This window comes from Gopherus flavomarginatus, chromosome 7 (genome assembly GCF_025201925.1).
Source record: "Gopherus flavomarginatus isolate rGopFla2 chromosome 7, rGopFla2.mat.asm, whole genome shotgun sequence".
In the NCBI taxonomy this organism is placed as follows: Eukaryota; Metazoa; Chordata; order Testudines; family Testudinidae; genus Gopherus; species Gopherus flavomarginatus.
Genome location: NC_066623.1, coordinates 30,808,606 through 30,833,112, shown reverse-complemented (window position 1 = coordinate 30,833,112; position 24,507 = coordinate 30,808,606). Strand labels below are relative to the sequence as shown.

The 24,507-nt window shown below is 43.5% G+C and overlaps 1 protein-coding gene across 5 annotated transcripts in view; it reads right to left on the bottom strand.

Moving 5' to 3' along the window:
- SPDL1 (spindle apparatus coiled-coil protein 1) overlaps window positions 1-24,507 on the bottom strand; it is a 53,248-nt gene that overhangs the window by 2,364 nt on the left and 26,377 nt on the right. For 3 of the 5 annotated variants that reach the window (XM_050962675.1, XM_050962674.1, XM_050962670.1), the window contains 6 exons: window positions 24,348-24,446; window positions 23,099-23,209; window positions 20,083-20,223; window positions 18,694-18,806; window positions 16,669-16,856; window positions 12,075-13,212 (listed from right to left, as the gene is read on the bottom strand). In XM_050962675.1, the coding sequence (XP_050818632.1) occupies window positions 12,665-13,212; window positions 16,669-16,856; window positions 18,694-18,806; window positions 20,083-20,223; window positions 23,099-23,209; window positions 24,348-24,446 (1,200 nt within the window). In that variant the 3' untranslated portion in view covers window positions 12,075-12,664. Of the gene's footprint in view, window positions 1-8,127; window positions 8,856-12,074; window positions 13,213-16,668; window positions 16,857-18,693; window positions 18,807-20,082; window positions 20,224-23,098; window positions 23,210-24,347; window positions 24,447-24,507 lie in introns of those variants that run through there. The other 2 variants (XM_050962672.1, XM_050962673.1) reach the window with 2 other exon arrangements.

The following is a 24,507-nucleotide window of genomic DNA, read 5'->3' as shown; positions in this document are numbered from 1 at the left end:
AGCTGGTGGCTGGTAGGGCTGAGCAGGGCTGGAAGCCTGGACCCTGTCTGCTAGGGGGCCTGCGCTGGAACTCCAACTGGAAGCAAGGTGAGTGGGGCTGAGGGGACCCCTACTGGCAAAGGGCCAGCAGCCAGAACCCCAGAGCAGCAGGGGGCTGACTGCCAACGCTCTGAGGATTTCTACCACCGGCTCCTGCCAGCTGGGGTCTCAGCCCACTGCCAGCCTGGAGTTCCTTCCCCCAGGCCAGCAGCGGGTGCTGGGTGGAACCCCGGCTGGCAAGGGGCCAGCAGCGGGAACCCCAGAGCGGCAGTGGACTGAGCAGCTCAGCCCGCCACTGCTCTGGGGTTTCCACCACCGGCTCCTTGACAGCTGGGGTCTCAGCCCGCTGCCAGCCTGCGGTTCCTTCCCCCACACCAGCAGATGGGCTGAGTGGGACCAGTGGCAGGACCCCGGCTGGCAAGGGGCCAGCAGTGGGAACCCCAGAGCCGGGGCAGACTGAGCAGCTCAGCCCGCTGCCACTCTGGGGTTTCCACCACCAGCTCCTGCCAGCTGGGGTCTCAGCCCGTTGCCAGCCTGAAGTTCCTTCCCCCAGGCCAGCAGTGGGTGCTGAGTGGGACCCCGGCTGGCAAGGGGCCAAAAGCGGGAACCCCAGAGTGGCGGCGGGCTGAGCAGCTCAGCCCACCCCACGTGCCATGAAAAAAATCGGCTCGCGTGCCGTAGGTTGCCAACCCCTGCTTTATTGGAACATGAACCTGACTTCTAGAGTCCTCACCTGACCCCATCTATCTGCACAACATCCCACTACTTAGTTTTTACACCAAATATAATGGCATAAAATTCTCACCAGTTGTATGCTGCACATAAGTCCCTGAACACACTCATTTCTCACCTTCAATAAGCCTCAAAACTGCAAGCCAAGAGCTAGGCTCCCTCTGTAATCTTTACAAGTTAACAAAGGAGAGACTTCTTACCTTACAGCAATCTGAATTCTTTTAGATGGTTTTTGTCCCCCCATAGGGTGCATGTGCCCATACGCTCTTGAAAGAAAAATGCAAAGTAGTGCTTGCAGGCCACACCTGCGCAGAACACTTTGTGATCCAAACAAAAGCAATAATATGCAGGTGCATGCCCACCACCACTGAGCAACAAAGCCAGAGACTTCACAGCAGAGGGGAAGGAGGGAGGTGGAGCTCCCACAGGAACAAGTTACTGTAAGGTAAGTAACCTATCCTCCTTCGAGTACATGTCTCTGTGGGCACTTCCCCATAGAAGACTCCCAAGCAGTAATTCAAAGAGGTGGTGGGTAGTGGGAAGGCAAGTCAAGAACTGTTGAGAGAACTGCATCACCAAAGATAGGGTCATCCCTGGAAGCAGGTACGGTGGCATCAGGCTTGGCAAAGGTCTGAAGAGAAAATCAAGTTGCAGCCTTGCAGATTTCTGCTCTGGGAACATCTTTTAGTAGGCATGGACTGAGATCTAGTGGGGGACTGTGCCCCAGTTATTTCCTAACAGGTCAAAATACAACCCAAAACTCACTTTGACAACTACTGCAGAGAAATACATTGGCCCTTCATTCTTTCTGCAAATGAGAAGGTTACTCACGATGTACAGTAACTGAGGTTTTCCAAGATGGTTGTCCCTGCAGGTGCTCCACTTTAGGTGTCTTCATACCCTGCGCATGTAATTGGAGATTTGTGGTAGCAGCACCCGATTGGGCATGTGCCACTGCCATCTAGTGCTGCTCCGAGTGGTTACATAGGGGTCCACAGTCAACCGTCCCTATGTTCCTTCTCTACCCTGGAGTTTCATTCAGTTTCTCTAAAGGACAGGGGAGGAGGGAGGGCTTGTGGAGCACCCTCAAGAACAACCATCTCGAAGAACCTCAGTTACAGCACAAGGTGAGTAACCTTTTCTTCTTCGAGGAGTGTCCCTGTGGGTGCTCCACTTTAGGTGACTGTTGAGCAGTACCCCGCAGTGCGGGGGCGGGCGGGGGGAGAGGAGGGGCTTCAGAGTTGCAATGTGTATGGCAGATAACACCTTGAGTCCAAAGCAAGTGTCCGAAGCTGATTGTTGCTCTAAGGCAGGCCTGCACAACTTGTAAAGTGGCAAGGGCCACATTACTTCAAAGAAAACAGCTGAGGGCTGAAACCCCCCGGCCTCGCAGAACCCCCCCCACCCCTCCCCCAGCATCTCCCGGCCCCGCGGAAACACCCCTCCCCAGCGACACCCAGCCCTGCAGAAACAAACCCTCCTTCCTCAGCGTCGCCCCACCAAAATAACTGTGGGCCAAAAAAGAAGGTTGGAGGTGGAGAGGTGATAACTTGATTTTAAATCAATCAGGGGCTCCCAGCTGAAGAGGTGGCTGGGAGCCTTCAGGGGCAAATTAAAGGGCCTAGGGCTCCAGCAGCTGGGGGAACCCGCAGCTTTGCGGGGCTGGGGCAGGGATTTAAAGGGTCCAGACCTCCTGCCGCTGAGGGGAGCCCAAGCCCTTTAAATCCCAGCCCCAGCCTGGTCACTGGAGCCACGGCCGGGATTCAAAGGGCTCTGGGCTGCCCACAGCCACCAGGAGCCCAGAGCCCTTTAAATCGAAGCCATGGCCGGGATTCAAAGGGCTCTGGGCTGCCCGCAGAGCGCCGGGCTGCCCGCAGAGCGCCGTGTGCGCAGGATTTACAATCCTCCTGCAGGCCGCACAGTGAGCCTCCACGGGCCGCATGTTGTGCAGGCCTGCTCTAAGGCATAGTGTTTTGTGAATATATGGGTTGATGCCTAAGTTGCTGCTCTGCAAATGTTAACAATAGGGACATTGAGGAAGCCTACTGATGTCCAAAGAACCCTGGTAGAGTTCATTAGGACTGGTAGATGAGAGTTTTGATAACAGAGGTGGATACATCCTGATATCCACTTAGTCAGTCTCTATTTTGCGATAGAACAATCAATAGGAGAAGCTATTATAGCAACAAATAGTCGGAGATTTTCTAAATGAACAAACAGCATGTGGGAGAGATGCCTCCCTTCCATCTGCATGTGGTTTGGGAAAAAACACAGTTAAGTAGATAGGCCGATTCAGTTGAAGGGGGGAGGCAATTTTGGGTAGGAATTTGGGGTGTGGTCTTAAGGCAACTTTGTCTTTAAAGAAAGTTGTGTATGGGGTGTGTGCCAGCATTGCCCCTAGTTCTCCCAGCCTTCTCGCTGATGTAATGGCCATAAGTAAGGCCACCTTCATGGATAAGTGGAGGAATGAGTATGTGGCGAGTAGCTCAAATGGTTTTCCCATAAGCCCATGTAGGACAAGATTGAGGTCCCACATGGGCAAAGCGTTCCTTATTGTGAGGTAGGCATTCTCAATGCCCTTAAGAAAGCGTTTAATCATCAAGTGGGCAAATATAGTGGCTCAATCCACTTCGTCATGGAAAGAGGTAAGAGCTGCCCAGTGTACCCTGATGAAGCCTGTGGAGAGCCCCATTTTTTTTTAATTATAGTATGTAGTCCAGGACCCTTGGTAGAGGAGAAAATGTTGGTAAGATCTGTTTATCTTGACACCCAACACTGAATCATTTCCACTTTTGGATATAGGTCGTCTTGGTATTCACTCTCCAACTGTTCACTAATATATCTTTTACTTCATCTGAACAGGCTCTCTCAACCACAGTCATGGAGTAACCAGGCTGCGGTGGAGTGGCAGATGTGTCCTGCATATTGTGATAGAATGTGAGGTACTAGGGGAAGGATTCAAGGCAGGCTCACCGCCAACTGAAGGAGATATGGAAACCATATTTGTCTGGGCCATGTAGGAGCTATCAGAATGACACTGGATTTGTTCTTCTTGGTCTTGTGAATGACTTGGTTTATGAGTGGGGTCAGAGGGAATGTATACATCAGTGGCACATCCCATTTGATGAGGAAAGAATCACCTAGAGAACAGTGTCCCAATCCCGCTCTGTAGCAATATTGCGTGCACTTGGTATTCTGTGCAGTTGTAAAGAGGCCTATGGTGGGAAATCCTCATAGTTGGATCCTGGAATTCTACATGCCGTATTCAATCTCCCATTCATGGGTTTGTGAGAACTCTGCTTAGGGCATCTGCTGTTGTGTTCTGAAATCCCAGAAGGTAGGATGCTGATATGTTGATGCAGTTGTTGATGCACCAATTCCAAAGTTGTACTGCCTCTGTGAACAGGGAGTATGATCGTGCTCCCCCCTTGGTGATTTATGTAAAACATGCACGGTGTATTGTCCATGAGGGTCCCAATGGCTGAGTTTTTAATTAGAGGTAGAAATTGATTGCATGCATTTCAGATGGGACTCCTGTACAGACGTTCTTTGGTTGTATTCACCATTTTAGGGAGTCTTTTACCCTGTGTGGCGTCTATTTAGAGAGTGCCACCACGAGAGCTAGAACTTTGGAAAAAACCCTTGGAGCAGTGGACAGGCCGAAGGGTAGTACATTGTATTGGAAATGTTTCCCTAGAGTGAACCTCAGGAATCTTCTGTGTGATGGGTGGATGGTAATACAAGCCCTGAAGGTTGAGAGACAATCTCCCTTCTCTAATACTGGAATTATTGTAGATAGTGATACTATTTTGAAAAGTTGTGTTCTTGCGAATTTGTTGAGTTTCTGTAGGTCCGGGATGGGTCTCCACCTGCAAGTCCTTTTCTGTGTTAAAAAACAATGCGAACCGCCCCTCCTGCCCTGGTGTTGCAATGCAGGTTCCTTGACACTGTTGTAAGAGGTGATTTATTTCCTGTTGCAGCAGGTGCTCATGAGATAAGTCTCTGAAGAGGGATGGAAGAGGAGGTGAGAATGGGTAAGTGGAATAGAGGTAAAGGGGATGGAGTAATCCTTTTGGATAAATTCTAAAACCCATCTCTCTGTTGTGATGGTGTTTAGACTTGGTAAAAATCGAGACAAGTTATCTCTGAAATGACAGGAGACTATTTCTGTTTCTGGAGTGGTGGTCTTGTGCCCTTGATCACACCTTGAAAATTGTTGTCTGGAGTGGATTGCTGAGATGTCGAGAATTGATCTTGGTTTTGCCAACATCTTTGTTATTCTTGTGGGGTTGCAAGTACAGCATTAAGCAGAATCTTTGTGTACAACACCCACCCTGTTTCTTTTTATTTGCAGGTGTATAGATGCCCAGAGATTTTAAGGTTGCCCTTGAGTCCCTGAGGGTGTGAAGGGACTCATCCGTTTTGGCCGCAAACAACTTTAGGCCTTCAAAGGGCAGATCCTTCACTGTCGACTGGAATTCCCTGGGAAAGCCGGAGAGATGTAACCAAGATGCACAGCGCATGAACACACGTTGCTATGGATTCTGCAGCCATGTCTGCCGAGTCCAGTGAGGCCTGTAGTGCTGCCCTGGCGATGAGGTGGTCTTTTGTAATTTTGACTTTGAACTGGCAAAATGGTCAAAACGTTCAGATATCTTTGAAAAGACAGCGTGAGTGTACCTGGGTAGTAAAGATGCACAGTTTGCTATGTGGAACTGTAGAATGCCAGACAAATATGCTTTGCGACTGAAGAGGTCTAGCCTCTTTCAGTTGTTGTTGTAAGGAGTTGTTCTGGCTTGGTGCTGATTCCCCTCTTTCATTAATAGCCTCCACTACCAGGGAATTTGGTGTGGGGTATGTAAAAAGGAATTCAGCACCTCTGGATAGAATGTAGTATTTATCATCAGGTCTTTTGCAAGAAGATGGCATTCTGGCAGGCGCCATAACAGCGTCATTGATTAGCAATGCAATCTTCGAAGAGGTGGATATCTGAATTATATCCAAACAGACTGTACTGTGACTCTAGTAGCTCCCCCTGAGATACGTCCAGAGATTCTGCTACTCTCTTAAAAAGGTCCTGGAACTGCTTGAAGTTCTCCCTGCGTTGGAGGCATTATTGTTTCGTCGGGTGACGAAGACGATAGGTTAGCTGGTGGTATGGCCTCCTGATCTGAATTTCTCTGTTACCTTTGCCCTTCCCTCATGCGTGTCTGAAGGTAGTGGGAGAGATGGTGGTGGTGACTGCGGAGCTGTGGGTCTTGATGGGATAGGAGGTCTGCAGTGTTGGGCCCTATATCATGCCCATAGGTCCCAATAAGGCCAGTTGGGAAAGAATGGCATCAGAGGCAGAACCCATGTGTGCCAAGACCAAGAGCACTCATCTGCAGGGTAATTTGATTGGTTGGATGGCCCTAGTTTGGGTGAGGGGTGATGAGGTGCGTAAACAGTCCTCAGTCTTCCTCATCCTCATCACTTGAAAGAGGTGGAGCTGAGCGAGGTGAAGTTGACAGTGGACTCAGTACTGACCAGGTTGGAGTGCTGTCGGTGCTGAGGAGCAGCAATTCAGGGGTTGAGGATTCCTGCAGATCTGTATGCCATAAGAACTGGTGCGGTGCGGCCATGCGCATTACAGGTGTCGGTGCTGAGGGTTTTATGCCAAGCTGTGCAGGCACCACAGGTGGCGTCACTGTGCTGCTTGGTGCTGAGTGCCTCTTCGGTTCCGTGGGTGCTGATGTGGAGAGCTTTATTGTGCTCTCTGAGGCAGTTAGAGCTTGCCCGCTTTGGTCCTTTACTCTATTAGAGCTCCAATGTCGGAAGGACCTGGGGTCTCGGAGTCCAATGTGCTCAGTACCATAGGTACAAGATGGACTTGGCAGGCGGGGAATCGCTGCTTCTTAGCTGATTCCCTCTGAGTAGAAGTCTTAGCCTTCTTTTGTGTGGTCTTTTTAGATAAGTGCTACTGGCGAGGAGCGGTAGGAGCAGGTCCTCTGTTAGAGGCAGCTGATGGAGACTGTGGGCCTGGACAGGTCTGAGACTCAAGGTCCAAGGTCTCCATCCTAAGTAATTTCAGTTGGAGATCCCTTGCCTTCCTGGTTCTGGCCATGAGGTTTTGCCAATGTGGAAACTTTTGAGAAATGTGGGTCTTGCTGAGATACCAGATGCTTTGCACATGTCCGTCAGATATGAGGATAGAAAGTCTGCAAGTCAGACAGTTTGAAACCCAGTGATCCAGGCATGCTGACTTAGTCTGTCTCCAAAACGCAATAGGGGACAGTCTACGGGAGCCTAAACCTAGCTTCCTAGTGAGGATAGATACAGAGAAAAGAAGAGAAATCTTTTTGGTAAAATAAATAAGATAAGGGATAACTAACTGTTACTTATCCTACCACCTTTTTTGGATCTAAAACTATAAAAGCACATTTTTTTGGACCTGCCCTTACATCCCAGACCTTAAATTTTGAGGGGATATGGCAGTCCCCCAAACACCACAGGCTACTTAAATGTCCATCACAGCAGGGAAAAGACCTGTGGTAGGACTTAAACATGTGTGTTAGGCATAATTTATGCCTTGGCACAAAGGGTCAGAAGTAGGAGGGGGAAAATCCCTCTCCAGAAGCACCAAACAAAAAAAAACCCACAAATTAAACAAACAAACAAATTGGGAAAAACAAAAAATGAATCAAGACTTCCACAAGGTGAAAAAGGCAAGAAGCTGAAACAGCAAAGACTTTGCCTCAAGCTACAGGTGGTTGAGCAGGAACTGAGTGGCGGCTGGCTTGTGCCTGCCTATATCTTCTTATACGTAGGTATAACACGAGATGTTGTTCTGTGCAGGCACAGACCCAGGAGCACTACTTTCCAGTTTCCAATCAAGAGCACATGGGCACATACTATGGTACTGAGGTGGATGCACTCATAGCAACATATACTCTAAGAGCCATCTTGCAAACTTCATGGTTGGGTAAGGAATCTGTTGTCCAGCTAGACTGATGAGCTTCATCTAAAAAAGCAATTATGTTCCTGTAGCACTTGGAGTTTTGCTTGCCAAGTATCTTCTTGCTAGTGCTCCCTCTGCTTGATGGCTCCCACGTCCCTCCCTCCCTCCCTTTATGTCCTCTGAACCACTACCTGCAAGTCCCTCAGACAGTTCAACGTGTACAAGAGAGCCCCTCTAACAGAGAACTGAAAGTGTGCTACTCTGCTCATTATCTCTTGATAATGATGTTTAGCCAGTGGTTTCTACAGTGTAAACAAACAGATGAACAGTAATTGATTAAAAATAAACAGTTAACCTATGCAAGCTTTTGTTTGACTCCACATATAATCCAAGCTCTCTCTCGCTCTCTCTCTCTCTCTCTCACACACACAAAAATGGCTTAGTTTTCTGACAAAAAATTGTTAGAAGGCTGTAGCAGGGTGGACCCCTGCTCCTGCCCTGAAGGAGTTAAAAACAGACCTGGGAAGGGGCTATGACTGGAGAAAATAGCCTTTAGGCTGGGGCAAGAAGCCTGGGCTCATTGGGAAAAGTAGGCTCAGCTGTGGCCATGCTCCAATCAGGCCCAGCTAGCCCCTATAAGAGGCTGTGAGCCAGAAACCAAGACAGTCTCTCTCTAGCTATAGAGGGAGATGGGCCTGGCTGCAGGACATAAAGGTACCTGAGTGAAACAGGGCTGGGGAGCTCCAGCCTGGAAAGCCCCAGGCTGCGGCCTAGCATTGGGCTAAAAGGTACTGGGGGTTACAGAGGGCAGCCCAGGGGTAGGCCAAGGCAGCAGGTCCAAACCCTCCTTGCCAGTGATGAGTAGGCTGATACTGCAGTCTGCCTCAGGGCTTGGGGCTAGACAATGACTGGCAGTAGCCATATACTGAGGCAAGATGGGGATAGAGGGTGGGGTTCCCTGGGGAGGGGAGACCCTGAAAGGGGTTACTAGCAAGGGGCAGCACCCCATGTAAAAGGGCACCGGGTCCAGGAAGGGACACAGGGGCCAGAGGACAGGCGGATCACCGGCCTGCAGAGGGCAGAGCTGGAATGAGCTAATTCCCAGGAGTCACCAGCAGGAGGCGCCGCAGGGGTGAATCCAGCCTGTCTACAAAGGCCAAAACATACAGAAAGCCAATTAAAATTCAGTATGTTTACATTACAAATTCTGGTGAAACATTGCCAAAAACTTTTACAAGATGGACGCAGTTATCCAATACTGAGCCTATGAATAAATAGGACCCTATCAAATTCATTGTCCATTTAGGTCACTTTCACAGTCATAGGATTTTAAAAATCGTAAATTTTATTATTTCAGCTATTTAAATCTGAAATGTCACTGTTGTAATGTTAGGGGTCCTGGCTCAAAGGATTGGGAGGTGGGGAGGCATCACAAAGTTATTGCAGGGGAGGTTGTAGTATTGCTACTCTTAATTCTGTGCTGCTGCTGGAGGCGGAGCTGGCTTCAGAACTGGGCAGCTAGAGAGCAGCGGCTGCTGGCCAAGAACCCAGCTCTGAAGGCAGAGCCAGCAGCAGCGCAGAAGTAAGGATCTGTATAGAGTAAAAGCATACAAAAAAGAGACCAGATTTCATACTCTGCGATGCATTTTTCATGGCCATGAATTTGGTAGGGCACTAATAATAAAACGTCATGTGTCTGCAAGTTTCAAGCTGCAACATGTTACTGTACCATGTACCCAAGTTAAGAGTTCTGTTAAGACTATTTCTACCTTGACGCAAACATCAACGTGCATGACTCAGATACTTTACACACACACACACACACCCTCCCACCCACCCCTTATCAGGTAATTAAGCTTTTCATCTAAACAAAAATATATTAAGCCAACTGACAAGTCAGATATACAAACCCTCTCTACCTAACCATCATCAGTTCTCCTCTACCCTAAGAAAGTAAGAGGATGGTACAGCAAGTATCTATAGGGAACATTAAGTGATCTCAACTCTGGTTATTACTAAGTAAACTTCCTTTCTCCTTCACATTATTTCTTCTGCCAAGCCCCATTATAGTACATCGTGAAACAAATAAGTTTATGGAAGAGAGCTGAAAAGTGATAACTACTCAGAGAATGAAGGACTGTGTATTTCCAAATAGCATGCAATCTGGCTCCTTCACAGAAAGATATTTCAGGAAAAAAAAAAAAAAAAAAAAAAGTTAATTTAAACTTCAAGATGGAACATCACAAATTTCAAAGAACAGACACTGAGTAAAGCAATTACTCCTCCCCCTGAGGATCATGAGCTAAACAGGCTTCAATTAGCTAAACAGGCTTATAGAACTTTGCCAACAGGAATGAAAGCCTTACTGTTCTCTAATGGAGTCTGCACTATGGGGTGCAGGAGGCACAATCAGGATAATCCAAAAGGAAGAGTTAAATGAAATTGAAATAGCTGAGTCAGAACACTTTCCCCCTGCTGGAAAAGGAAAACCATGGAGAACAAACCAACATTTAACACTATAGAGGCCAAAAGCCTTAGAGTTTTGATTTTTCTTTTCTATATCTATGCGCTATCTAGGCCAAGTGGCGCAGGAGAAATAAAAATTCTTCCCATAAATTAAAAATTTTGCTTGATTTTATTTAGTCTTCATCCCTCCATCCCCATCCTTTACTCCCCAAACCCTCCATTTGTCAGACACACTTTCCTCCTCAGCTTTAACCTCCCTTCAAACCCACAGCTGACTTCTCTAATCCACCTTTTCACCCTCAAGAATGCTACACATTTTAACTGCCTTCCGTTAACCCATGAATTATGGATGTTACTTTCTCCAAAGCCTGCTGATGCTGCTTCATCAGTTAGTCATACCAGGGCACCTCTTTCACATCCAGCTTTAAGTGTTTCCTTCCCTTCTAGATAAGGCAAGATGGCCCCAAAAGAGGCCCGAAACTCCAAAAGTCATTATAACCAATTTGGCGCCCCTCAGGTCTACCCGATTTTTGACATTCCTGCACATTCTTCCTCACCTTCCTCCTAGATGAGGGATGTGGAGTCAGTATTTATGACTAATTTACTTAAAATCAGTTGGACAACAAGCGCACAAGACTGTTTGAGAGGGGACAGATTCTACTCTAACTAAACTGGAAGCTCAAAAATTGTGCTCCCCAAACCAAAACATTCAATATCTGAATTATACCACAAGCCAGACATGTGCATCCTTTGAGTTCCTTATATTTCTTACAAGTTGTACATGCACTTAACTGAATCTTTGTGATCTTTTCCATGTGTTGAAACAGACAGTTGTCACAGTTTAATTTGTTATTAAGCCCACTCTCACTCATTAAAAAGGTACTCTAGTTACTAATGTCAACCAATAGCAGAACTAAGCATCATCATCTAGCATGAAGTCCCTCTGCACTTCCTGGCCAATATCGGATTTTGTCTTACCATATTCCCTTCTGTTCCTCTCATAACAGACTTGAGGCTGCCTTGATTTTCTTCTCACCCAAGCCCTTTTCCATGCTTCTGCATATATGTAATGCCTCCAGGAACCCCACTTCCCAAGCCACAGCCCCTTCATCATTCAAAGCCTTCTTACCCCTAGTCCATTTAAACCTACTAATTAAAATGGAACCAGCAAGTTCTTCCAACCCAGTGATGATGCAATGTTACACTGAGAAAGCACAATGGGGGTATCCCTCTATTATTCATCAGATAATCTCTGAATTTATATTTTAAAGCTTCTCTAAATAGCGTAAATATAAAACAGTAGTTATGAAGTGCAGTGAATGAGACTTGAGTTTTGAAAAAAAAATTGATCACACCATTTTAATTGCCTATAATTACATCCACACAAGGAAGCAGAGGTTGCACAAGAATCTTTACTTCTAGCATTTCCAAACTTTGACCTCACAACCGTAACATTCATTCAGCATAGTTCTGTATCTAATTTCCATGTTTTTTAAACAGTTTGTATTATGTTTGATTGTAGTATATATGGTTCCAATATAGAGCATTATGCTGTACCATGAACAATGCTAAATAGAAGCCTAAGAAAAAAAATATTTCAGAAACAAGTGGGGGGGGGGGAGTTTCTGAAGGGCACTATAAAGGAGACAGAGGGCTTGGCTACACTCAAAACTCCAAAGCACTGCCGCAGGAGTGCTCCCACAGCAGCGCTTTGAAGCTGCACGTACTTCACCTCCCCGTGGGGAGTAGCTTGCAGCACTGGGAGCCGCGCTCCCAGGGCTGGGGCACTGTTTACACTGGAGCTTTGCAGCACTATAACTTGCTGCCCTCAGGTGGGTGTTTTTTTCACACCCCTGAGCGAGAAAGTTGCAGCGCTGTAAAGCATCAGTGTAGCCACTATTGTGTGCAGAACCTGACCTGAAATACTAGAGAGCCAGCATTTTCTGATTTTTACTTACATAGCTTTTTGACCTTTCATTAGAGCTCAAACGTGTAATATTTCTATGTACTCTCACGTGCTCCCACATGAGAATATTAGCTTGAACAGAAAGTAGCATTCCTTTTACAAAGACAAAAAGGTTGGAGCTCTGTAAACAGTGCTAGGCCTCTATCGATCATTACTTAAATTTTGAATAAAAAAGAGTGAAAGTTTTAGTAATTTTGACGAATATTAGTTTTCAAAACAGAAGTTGTGTTATTACATAGTTCATCAAAACATGATCTTGAATAGTGGCAATCATTTTTTGTGACGTGCAAATTTTAGGCTACGTATTACTTTAAGTATCAAGTTTTCGAACTACTGGAACGCAATCCCTAAAGTCCTGCCATAGTTAGTTTTGCATGGCAGCCTCAAATTGACCATGAAAAGAAGCCTCAGCCAACGAAGTTTGATCTATCATGGTTAAGTTAAAGATATACAAATTGACACTGATATTTTGAATAATAGTAAACCTTAAATATCAGCTATTCCCAAGATCCAGGTTCATGATTCTAAGAGTCATTTTCATTAGCAATCATTTTAGCCTTTTTAAAAGGTTTTGAAAAATTGAGTGTAGGCAGCCGGAACTGAGGAATTACACTGCATGCAACACTGAGAAAATAGATAAAGAAGTGAATAGCATAGTTCATGCAGGGAAAGAAAACAGATGCAGGTCTGCGCTGATTGCCATGAGCATACACACAAGATGACACTGACCTGGAGGCAGCTGGAGTTAGAGAGTTATTTCCATTTCTTTCACTTGAACCTTCGATGTTATTTTCTCTGATTTTCACTCTTTTTCTATCCTTCTCGGGTTCAGCCCTTGGTTGTGTTGCTGGAAGAGGAGTGATGTTCATTGGTGCTGCCACAAGTACATATTTTCTTTGACGGTCATCACTTGGATCCAAGTTCTTGGTATATATCTTTCTTTCTTCTTTATTTTGAGATGAAAAGTGAGTAGTTTCCTCTACTGTAGCATTTTTGCTCTCTCCAGGTTCAGAAGTCATGTCCACTGGAATCTTCTCCCTCCTTTTTAAGCTTTTAGGGATTTTAATTAATTCTAGAGAAGAATGATAGTTATGTTTGTATACAAAGAAACATGTTGGTAATTGAAATAAACATACACTTTCATATTATTACTGAAACCAGCAAGATAGCATTTAATCTATTCAGGTGATGACTTGTTTAATGCAGACCATCCCAAGATGTTTAGCTGCCTCCATGTTGATGGAGCTATCAGACAGTGACTTTGTAGTAACATACATCTAAGAGTCCCAAAAGACTTAAATTCAAAGACATAATTGGTACCTCCACTTTACTTCTCTGACCTCTGTTTTAAAACTTTCACCAAACCCTTTTAAATAGATATACCTAACTTCACACACCTCCTTTAAAGTTTTTTCATTCTTCTGACATTTGGGCTGCTATCCTGGTAGCTAAAACTTACTGATGACGAACTGCTCAAATAAAAAGCAAGTACTTCTTTTAGGCAGAAGGAGTTAGGTCAAACTGTACTCCATTTCCTAACTTTAGTTTCCTTTCTTCATGACCATGGACTTCTTCCACATTTGTTTCACTACACATCTGCCTATTATCTTTGCAGTACTCTTCACGTGGGCCATAGTTTCATCTCTAGGTGGGCAAGTGTGACCTCCCCTACCTTAGGGCTTTCCAATACCTAACTTTCAAAAATGCTGATTTTTTTTTTTAATTGTCATGAGGAAGCATGACCCCATCAATCCATCTTTAAAACTTTTCTACTTTGAAGAAACCTGGAAACCAGAGAATTTAAGACAGTCAAGGATTTGCTGCCCCTGCTTAACACATCTAGCAATTCATTCTTACACCTCCTTACATCCTTTTACCGCTATTTTTGAGAAGATTCTCAGTAGTTCCCAGACCTGTTGCGTTTTCCACATTCTCAACAGTGTCACCTGAAAGCATCTTTCTTGCCTATGCCTCAGTTTCTCACTGCCTGAAAGACTGATTGTAAGCTTTAATTTATTAGCCACAAAGTAACTTGCATTATATCTGTTTTCAGTCAATGCGCTGTAATTTTACAAGGCACTTGGTTACAGTTGGTATGAAAAATGCTTCAAATATTTTTATTGCAACTCAAATTCTAGTAAACTTTCTGGAGATGCAAACTCAGGATTCACACCTTTGACGTGCTTCAGCAGAAAACCTGTTCTGTTTTTTTCAAAACAATTTTTGAACAACATGGTCACAATGGTTTCAGAGTAGCAGCCATGTTAGTATGTATCCGCAAAAAGAAAAGGAGTGCCACCAAGGTGCCACAAGTACTCCTGTTCTTTTTGCGGTCACAATGGTGCAGTACTCCCACCCTGCCCTCTAATCTAAATCTTTCAGTGTACACATCTCAACGGCTCCAAGAAATGCATAGGAAGTTTGCAATTGTCCCAAGACAACTAAGAGAAAAAAAAACTGAGGGTTATACAGAGATCAGCATACCCAGTGACTTGAAACTAATGGAAATTTAGAAATAATCACAACAGTTCTCATTGACACTCTACTGGGGTGGTCACCCGCTCCTGCCATGAGGAGTTTAAAAACAGCCCTGGGAGCTGACTGGGGAAGCAGCCACACCTGGGCCATGCCCCAAACAGGCCTCAGCTGGCCCTATATAAGAGGCTGGAGGCCAGGCGCTCAGCAGACTCGCTCTAGCTTCTGAGAAGGAGGGACCTGGCTGCAGGGACCCAAGCACAGGACCTGAGTGGAGCAGGGCTGTGGAAAGGCAGAGGAGCTGGGGAGCTCCGACCTGGAAAGCCCCAGACTGCGGCCTAGGAGAAGGTCCACGGTTACTAGGGGTTGCAGAGGGCAGCCCAGGGGTAGGAAAAGGCAGTAGGTCCAAACCCAACCTTGCCTATGATGAGTGGCTTTTACACTGCAGTATGTCCCAAGGTGTGGGGTTAGACGATGACTGGCAGTAGTCTTATGCTGAGGCGAGGTGCAGATAGTGGTCCCCTGGGGAAGGGAGACCCCAAGTCTGAGGGGTGTATTGCCAGATAACAGGGCACTGGAGTCCTGGGAAGGACACGGGGGCCAGCGGTAGTGAGACATTGGCCGACAGAGGGTGGTCCAGAGGCTGGAAGCTAATTCCCTGAGGGATCAGCAGAAGGTACTGCAGGGGTGAATTGCGCAGCACTACAGACACCGAACTAGGCTTTGCTCCACTGCGGAAATAAGTCAACGGTTACAGCTAAAAAGCTTTTTTAGCTGTAAAACATTCTTACAGGCAACAGAAAATAGAAAATATTACCAATGCTTCCTTTTTAGAGATAGCATCTCGGACTGGCAGAGAGCTGAGCTTGCATTCTCTTCCTGCCAGTACCTGAGATAACTGACCTCTTTGTGGACTCTGGGACTCCTTCAAATTCCAGTTGTAGGATTAAATGACAGCTGAACAATTAGCTGTATACACAAGCTTTGTAGTGGCCACACAGTAACACCCAACAGCTTCTCAGTGAGGCAGATTTTGGAAGAATTCATGCACAATAAGCAACTACTGTGGCATTCTGACTTCTCCCCAGTTTGAACCAGCTTAGAGTATGAACAAGCACTGACATGGCAGCCTTGTCAGACTGAACCAGCATGTACTCCTTTCTGGTAAGATTTTGTGAATTCAAGAGAGATTCAACCTGACCACCATTTTCCAGTGGAGGAGAAATGTTCTGTTCGCCAACTATGCCATATTGAGAGGAAGAGGGGACGTATAACAAGGAAAGAGTTCAACAGGTAAACCCATTCAGTAAACAGCACCACAAAAGATTTTGTACTCAGTGGATATATGTCTATACAGTCCTTAGCAGTCAAGAGCCTCTGGCTCAGGCTAGCACTCTAAAATAGCTGTATAGACAGCCCTTTGAAGCTATGGCTCAGGCGGCAGCTTGGGCCTGAAGGGTAGGAAGGAGTAGGTTACAACAAAAAATTTGCCTTTAAAAGCTGGGATAATAATGGGCAAGGTTAGAGTGCAAAGCCACTGCTTTATATGCATGGCTGTGGCAGATTCTAACAAAGAAGAAAAGTTATATGGTCAACCTTCACTTTCAAGAACAACTCTGAGCTGCTTCAAAGATCTCCAGAGTAATGTGTAGGTGTCTTGGACTGGTAAAAATGCCAGCATCCAGAGTTTCCATCCTGCTTCAAAAGTTCTATTCACTATTTGCTGTGAATTTCAGTTTTTCAGTTTCAGAATTCTATAGCAGAACTATATATACACATGCACACAGATTTCAGACTTGTTAAATTAAATGTCAGTATACTACTTCAACATATTCATTTCAATAAAGAAATGTTTTTAAAAATCACTTCTGTTCAGCAACTTACAAGACAGCAGGATATTTTACAGTCACTTGTTTAAGTAGAGTGTTTATGGTCAGGTTGAAGACATATTTTAGCTGGTTGAAAACTCACGCCTCAGCAAAAAAGGTAGTTATGGTAAAAAAGGCTCAAGTATTTATTTTGTTTAACTTTATTAGTGATCAGAAATAGTTACCTTCAGGTTCGTACTTCATTTTCAGCTCATCCAGCATAACTCGCAAGTTCATGTTCTCACTTTGGCATACCTGCAGGTGCCTCTCATTGGCAAAAAGCTTCCTTTCTACCTCCAGAACCCTCTGGCTCTCATATAAAGCTTTCATTCTCTGTAAGGATAGTTCGTTTCTCAAAGTTTCGGTCTCCTTACTGGGAAGGAAAAGGAATTGATCAGTTTGAAATTCACAAGGGTCAAATTAGGTAACAATTTACAGTGAGCTTTCAAAACTTAAGTATTTGGTTGCTCAAACCCTCTTAGAACAATTAACTGCAATTGGAAGTCCAAATCTTCTAGGGAGCTTTGAAAAATCCCAACCCAAACTTGAATTTTGAAGTCTCTTCATTTCTCAAATAGGAATAAGTTTAATTAATGGAAAACAAAAGGTACTTAAACAAGAAGTTATGTAACACTGTAGTGAAAATTATACAAACTTTAATCTGAGAACCCTCCCTCCCAAATAACAACCTGTGCATAGACAAATACAATTTAGTTTTGTATTCAACTTCAGAGCCTGTATTTGCAATGTTTGGACTGGGAGTAGTCCATTTGAGCTAAATAATGAAGACTGGGGGACAGATCTCTGGCTGAGCTAAATTATCATAGCTCCGCTGAAGCTGAGGCTTTGCTCCTCCGCATACAGTACCAAACTGGGTCATTTTAGAAGAAGACTATACTACTGTTATTCTGTATGATCAAACCTGGACTTCAAACCAGAAGGAAGTTCCCAGTAATATTTTAGATACTTATTTCAAATTAAAGAGAAAATTGTGTAACATGTAACCTTAGACTGAGGGTGGCAATGGCATTAATTTATATACAGCTAAGGATGAAACTAAAGCCAAGGACCTCTAGAACTAAAATCCAAGACAATCAAAACTAAGAAACCCTGGAGTATTAGTAAAAGCCACACAATGTCTTTCACAAGCACATCAATAATGTAGATTTTGGCTTCCTGGACCAAGAGAGACAAACAAGGTTAACAAAAAGCAAAGATGAAAATGAGCAGTCTAGGTGTTAAAGAAGGGGCATGCTGAAGCCAGGCTGCAAAGGGATCCTAGAGGGCATTGGCCTCGGGGACGCACTCTGTGTCAATGAGATAAAAGGGCTTCAGTAACATGGAAGGGATCTGTAGCCCTACAGAGAGCAGAGGAGATTTTAAGATAACTCGTTATTACATCTTCTCTCAATACCCAGGAACAGGGCCATAAGCCTCGGTTGGACAGGAAAGCATCTGGGTGGGTTGACAGTGCCAGCATGCCTGGTATTGGTGCATTCAGTATAGACTGGGTAGCATTACAGGGAGTGGTATCAATGAGGCTAGTTCCATAATGAACTATGTTGGAGCACTATGCTGAGGTGATCCAATGCTCTGTTTTCTGTACTAGCAGCAGTTAACTCCAAATCTCAAGACTGCACTAGAGCACATTTGTGGGGAATAGGGATGCCCCAGATAGAATAGACATCTCATGTATCCATCATTTATTGGAACTGCTGCCTGGCAAAAGGAGTAAAACAGATTTTTCCCAAGTACTGGGGGTGGACGGGGAGGGAGAATTAAAAAGCAAAACAAAATAAGTTAAAACTTCCAAATAATAAAATTATTAGAATTTTACCAAAACAGGCTGCTACCCTAACTGACTGTACTCAAAACTAATAAGCACACAGCTAACTGTAATTTAAAAAGAGGAGGAATAAAATCCACAGGTACCAAGGAGCTCCATCTCAGTCACGAATGGTGAGAAACAACTGAGGGGCCGTTGAGGCCACTCTGTCTTTTGTGCTACTGATACACGCAGGACACTGATGACCTAAAGATTCCAATTTTGAGCACCCGGGGTCCACGTGCCCTGAGAACAGAATACATGTGGACAAACGAAGAAATGGCAGAGTGTAAGCTGTAAATTAATGTAGATTACAAGTATTTTTTTTAAAAACAAAAAAATACGTAAAATTCTATTTCTAGGTTTTAAACCCCCACACACTTACTTGGAGTTCTCAAGTTTCATTTGAAGCAGATCTGTATAATAGCCATCTTCAAATTCTCCACCTATTGAACTGCTGCTAGAAGGTTTTGATTCTTCCATGTTCTCATATAAATTCTGATGCAAGGGAAGAGTTCAAAGAATTGTCAACTAGTGTTTTCAGAAGTGCATTAGTTCTATTCTATTTAGAGTTTTCACTGATTCATCAACATTTTAATACAACTCCTGCCAGATAAAGCTACCTGCTTTATAAAGGGATTTAAACTTGAGGTAGCAAGAGCTTCATTTCTTTTGAGTGTTTTCATCCAAAATTTTGTTTTAGAGAAGTAGCCAGAACTGAAAAAGATCCTCTGGTCTCAAAGATACACAAAAAGCCTTGATTAAAAATTTACCCTCCTTATCCAGTATAGCGTAAGCTACCCAAACATTCCGTAGATTAGTGAAAAACAGAATGAAAGAGTCTCCCTGTTGATACTAGATCTGAGACAGTCACAGTATCAACTGTCCCTCGGATCCCCTTCTTTGGCTCTGTCAGGGCATGCACCAATGTCACAAGCTTCTTAGCCCTCACCTTTCTTGAAGCAAGGACCTGTATCCCTGCCCCTCCAGATTGGGTATTTCGGCTTCCATTTGCCCTGCACGCCAATGCATTTATCCCAGCAGGTCTGACCTTAGTCTAGTCCTTGAAGTTCTCTCTCTCTCACACACACACACACACACACACACACACACACACACACACCAGTGACCAGCTAGCCTTTACAAAGCAAAATAATTTATTTTAAAGGGACGAGTGAGGGGGAGAAGAGATTACAGTGTACAAATACCTTCATGGGGAGAAAGATATAGGGTACCAAAAGGATCTAATTTAGTGAAAAAGGGATAACAAGAGCCAAATAACTGGAAGCTAAAACCAGACATATTCACCTTAGACAACAGACATCTTTAAACAATGAGAGTAATTAGCTATTTGAAAAAGCTAACAAGAGTAGTAACAGATACTCTATTTCTTCAAGTCAAGACTAGAAGCCTTTCTGAAAGATATGCTTTAGCCATACATATTATTGTGCTCAATACATGTGCAACTGGATGAAATTTAATGATAGTCTGACTACCTACATATCACAGACTAAATGATAGAATGGTCCCTCTGGCCTTAAAAGACAAGAATAAAAATATGAGTTGTGTGACTCTTTAGGACTTAAAAAGATGCACACAATAGTTGTAAAATGGAGACTGTTACCAACGTAAATAAGAGTTGTGAGCATCGTTGAGATTATATGGAATTACAAATAAGAATTTATACTGAAAGCCTCCTCTCACATTTTGAAGAACTTATCTGTCCCACATTACAACAGTTAAACTTTACAGGTTTATTTTGTGAAATACATACCTTAAATTTCTCCAGTTGCCTTACTTTCATTAGAAGATCTTCTATTTCACCATTCTTTTGTTCTAACATTGACTGCAAGCGTTCTAGCTGCTCGAGCTCTGCCTGAGAACCTTTCATCTGAAGCAGCGTAGCCATTTGTAGCTAAACATCAAACAAAAACCATACCAATGTTAAGACTCAAAGAAAAACCTTTCAGTACTCATATCCTTACCCAGGAATCTTAGGGGACTGCAGTCCTAACTCAGCAGCTGACATTCACTGCAATACTTTTTTAAATGCTTTTCTACTCCTACAAGTACAGAAATGGCATTGAGTTATCTCAACTGTCATATTAAATATGTTCTTATACAATAAAGATGGATTTTTAATACTTGCTGGTCTATCCAACTCAACCTGGGCTGGTTCTCAAGTGTCATAGCTGTCCTTATTGGGCACTACCTAGTGACATTCTCCAAGCCTAGTTACACACTCATTGACTCCTCTGTAGCCCAGCTAAAATTTCATGAACAGTTGTGATGGCTATACACAAGAAAGCTCGAGATGCTTGTTTTGTATGGCTAAACAAAAACAAAGCAGTAAAAAAGTAAAAAATGAATCATCTAGTACACACAGGGAGCAGATCCAAGAAGATGCCTTTGTGTAGTCATTTAGCCAGAGCAGTCAACAGTAAAAATAAAATTCCAGATGAAGTCCACAGGCTCAAAGGACATCAATATCTACCACCCCCATTTCTATTATAAGACACATGAATAATTAAAAGATTGATTTTAGCTGTAGCCAAACAGAGAGAACACTTAAATGGCAAAGGCATTATGAATTGTATTTCACTGATTTAGTAAAAACAGCTTTAAACAACCTAATACACAGTTAAATATTGAACAAGACTGCATAGAAGTGATAGGGACAGGAATAAAGACTATATCCAAAGCATGTACATTACGAGAACTAAAATACAGATGGATAAATGAAGTGCATTAACCCTTGAAGTCCCTGAGGTCAAGTATATTCATCCTTAAGATTTGTAACAGACAGGAGCTGGTACGTTTCTGCTTCTTCCTACTCCTTCACCCTCCTCCTAATCCACCCAATACCATCTCTCCCAAGAGATGCTACCCTTACTCCTCCCAGCAGGCAGAAAGCTCATTTCACATGTCCTCTATTCATTTTAGAGTAAAGCCAGTCTGCACTCTCAGATACTATGCCCCCAATACTGCTCCTCATGCTGATTGCCAGTCTAAGGAAGGGAAGGAATTGGCTGTGAGAAGCAATATTTCAGATGTGATAGTTATGGAAATCAACAACTTTCCACTACACTCAATGACTGGACCCACAGAAACAGGCTAGTCCTTAATACATTTGGAATTTATGTGGGGAGGGGAAAGAGGATGGCAACAGTGGGTATCCACACAGTGTAGGCTGCTCCCAATGCAGTAGTGACAATATGATTTCCTCTTCCAGAGCTAGTCAATGCTAATCCAACTGAGGACTGTCAATCGTAGTAGTGTTAGGCAAGAACTGAAGAACATTACAATGCAGAGTGGAGTAGAAAGAAAACTACTAAGGAAAAAGAACTAACCTGGCTAAAGGAGAACGAAATAAGTAAATCCATCTTGGCAGAAGCAATGCTTGTCAGAAAAGGCATTTCAAATATTGGTAAGTAGCACAACAATTGGGGAAAACGATAACATTTTAAAACATGGGAACAGAGATAGTCACTATTCTTACTCTTCATATTTACATTTAGAATTTCATTTTTTCTTTTTACTCATCTTTGCTGGGAAATGAACAATTCAGACATCAGGTGTCCAAAATGCCAAAATTAGTCAAAACCAAAACTAATATTTAAAATAGTGAAATATCAGAAAGTGTGTTTGAAGGCTAGCTAGCCATTTTAGTTGCTCAAATGTTTGCTGGGAATACAGAGCAAGAAATTTCATCTCGGTGGTTCAACTGAGTGCATATATGCACCAGATGATTATCTTAAGTATGCAGAAGTTCTACAGTAAATCTTTTCCTAATCTTTTAATCTTTTGGAAGAGGATTCTTTTAAGCTTATTTCTACATCCAAGTAATACTGTGGAGGGAGTGTAAGGTCTGAAGTTCCTATCCCACCATAATCATTATCCACCCCATGGTAGTTGAGTACTTTCTGTGCAGTCAGTCCTACTTTTTCCCCAACCCAAAATTAGCCCCTTCACCTTAAGGTAATGCAAATGCTGGCTTCCAGGCTATCTCCAGAGTTTCTTGTGGACAACTTTCCCTGGAGTTTTTCCTGCAAGATGGGACAACTATGTTCTAACTCAGGAGGGTGCACAATATTTGATGTTTAGATGTGATAATTTTAACTGACATGCAAGTCAGGAAACTAAAAAAAGTACTCAAGGCTTGAGAAAAGGTCTTATGAACTGTATGACTGAGTTGAGTATTGGGACAGAGATGACAGATCAGCAGAGCAAGAAAGCAATACATAGTAAAAGCAGCAGGATCAGAGGAAAAACAAAGTGAAAACATGCTTAGTTCTTGGCATGACCTACAATGCATAGATAGCCAACAACATTATTGCTAACCTCTATTAAGGTACAGAAGTAAATGCTTAGAGTACAAATAGATTCCAACATTAGGGCAAAAGGACAATGAATGAGTACTGGGGGTAAAACAAGGACAAAAATAGGATAATCATTTTAGAGACTTTCAATATCTGTAGTGAACGACTGACAGCAGAACAAAATAGCTACTACTAATGAAGTAGCTTTAGTCTAATGTTTGATTTCTGGGATGGCTGATAATATTTGTTAAGTTGCCAATAAGATATCCTTAACAATAAATTAAGTCTTCATGTGATATTAAACTGAACACAGACAAAATCCTCAGACATATTCTGTTTGTTATTTTTGCATAAATACTATTTGTATGTTTTTTAACTATCGCCTGTGGAACCAAATTCCTAACCTGTTTTCTCAAGCAGTGTTTTGTCAGACCCCAAGGAAACCCTGGAGCATTACAATAACGGTCATACCTTCATTCTCTGCAATTGTTCTCTAGTGAATGCATGCTGTTTTTGCAGTGATTGATATTTTACTTTCACACTGATCAGCTGACGTTCCATTTCTGCCCTACGGTCCTCCACCTATAGAACATTGTTAACACATTATTACTATGGAAATCATAATGATGGATTTTAAGATGGTTTTTAAGATGTTAAGATAAGAACCTGAGGTTACAGTCATCACCAGTGACACTTCTGGAAGTGTGACTTCTCCAACAAAAACACTTTATGTACCTCTAAGGCAGTGGTCTCCAACCTTTTCCAGGTCACAGGCGCCGGACAACGAGCCATCGAGGACCATGGGCAGCGGACAAGCATCTGCCGAAATGCCACCAAGAAGCGTCAGCTACATCAAGAGGCATCGTTTTTCGGAGGCATTTCAGCAGATGCTTGTCCACCAGCCACTACACGGGCGCACATAGACGCCCTGGCGGGCACCATGGCACTCACGGGCACCATGTTGGGTACCACTGCTCTAAGGCATCTATAATGAATAGATTTTACCTTACTACCAGGCGCAAGGTCAATGGAGATTTTAGCCCCTTGTACTATGTTATACAAGTAAAGTAACTCCTGAGATCCCTTAGTAGTACTGTACATACTCCATTTCCCTACTGACATTAGTGCAAGTTGTCATGAAGTTTTCATATACCTAAAAAAAAGGTCTCATGCCAGTTACACCAATTTACAGGGAGAAGCTGGAACAGAACTACAACATGGTACTCCCATAAATGCCAGGTAAGAAGATCTGATCCCCTTCAGCTGATTGGATTATCCGGTACTTGTATGTCTCAACTAAGCCAAACACAGGCAGGCTCCTACATGAGGTCAGACACAGTCCCATCCATTAACTCCCCAAATACATTAGATAAGAGCATCCAGCTGAATATTCCTTCCCAATTTATAGTTTTCATTTAGCTTAGTACAGTAGCAAAAAGTACACCACCAACCCTCAAATTTTTCCAAATGTAGTCCATTCAGTTTTATTAATGTTGCTACCACACTTAACTCTCACACACTTTAGAGAGATTAGAAACTACTCAGTCCCCACAAATAGCTCAACATCTATGGTAGTCTGTGTAGAGAGTCATAGCTGATGACTCAGGAACACAAATACATCAGCGTTTAGTGTGTAATTGAAGGTACAAATTTATAGTGATGGAAGTATTTATACCTCCTCCCAATGAACACATTCTGCAATAATTGTGACATAACATACCTCCGCGAACAGAGAATTGCCTTTACTGGTAGGGTCCAAAGCTTGAATCAGTGCATGATCCAGCTGACCTTGAAGTGCCTGGTTAGCTTCACGAGCTTTCTAGATTAAAGTCAGAAAAGTGTCTGTTTCTATTACAGGTCAAAACTATATAGAAATGTTT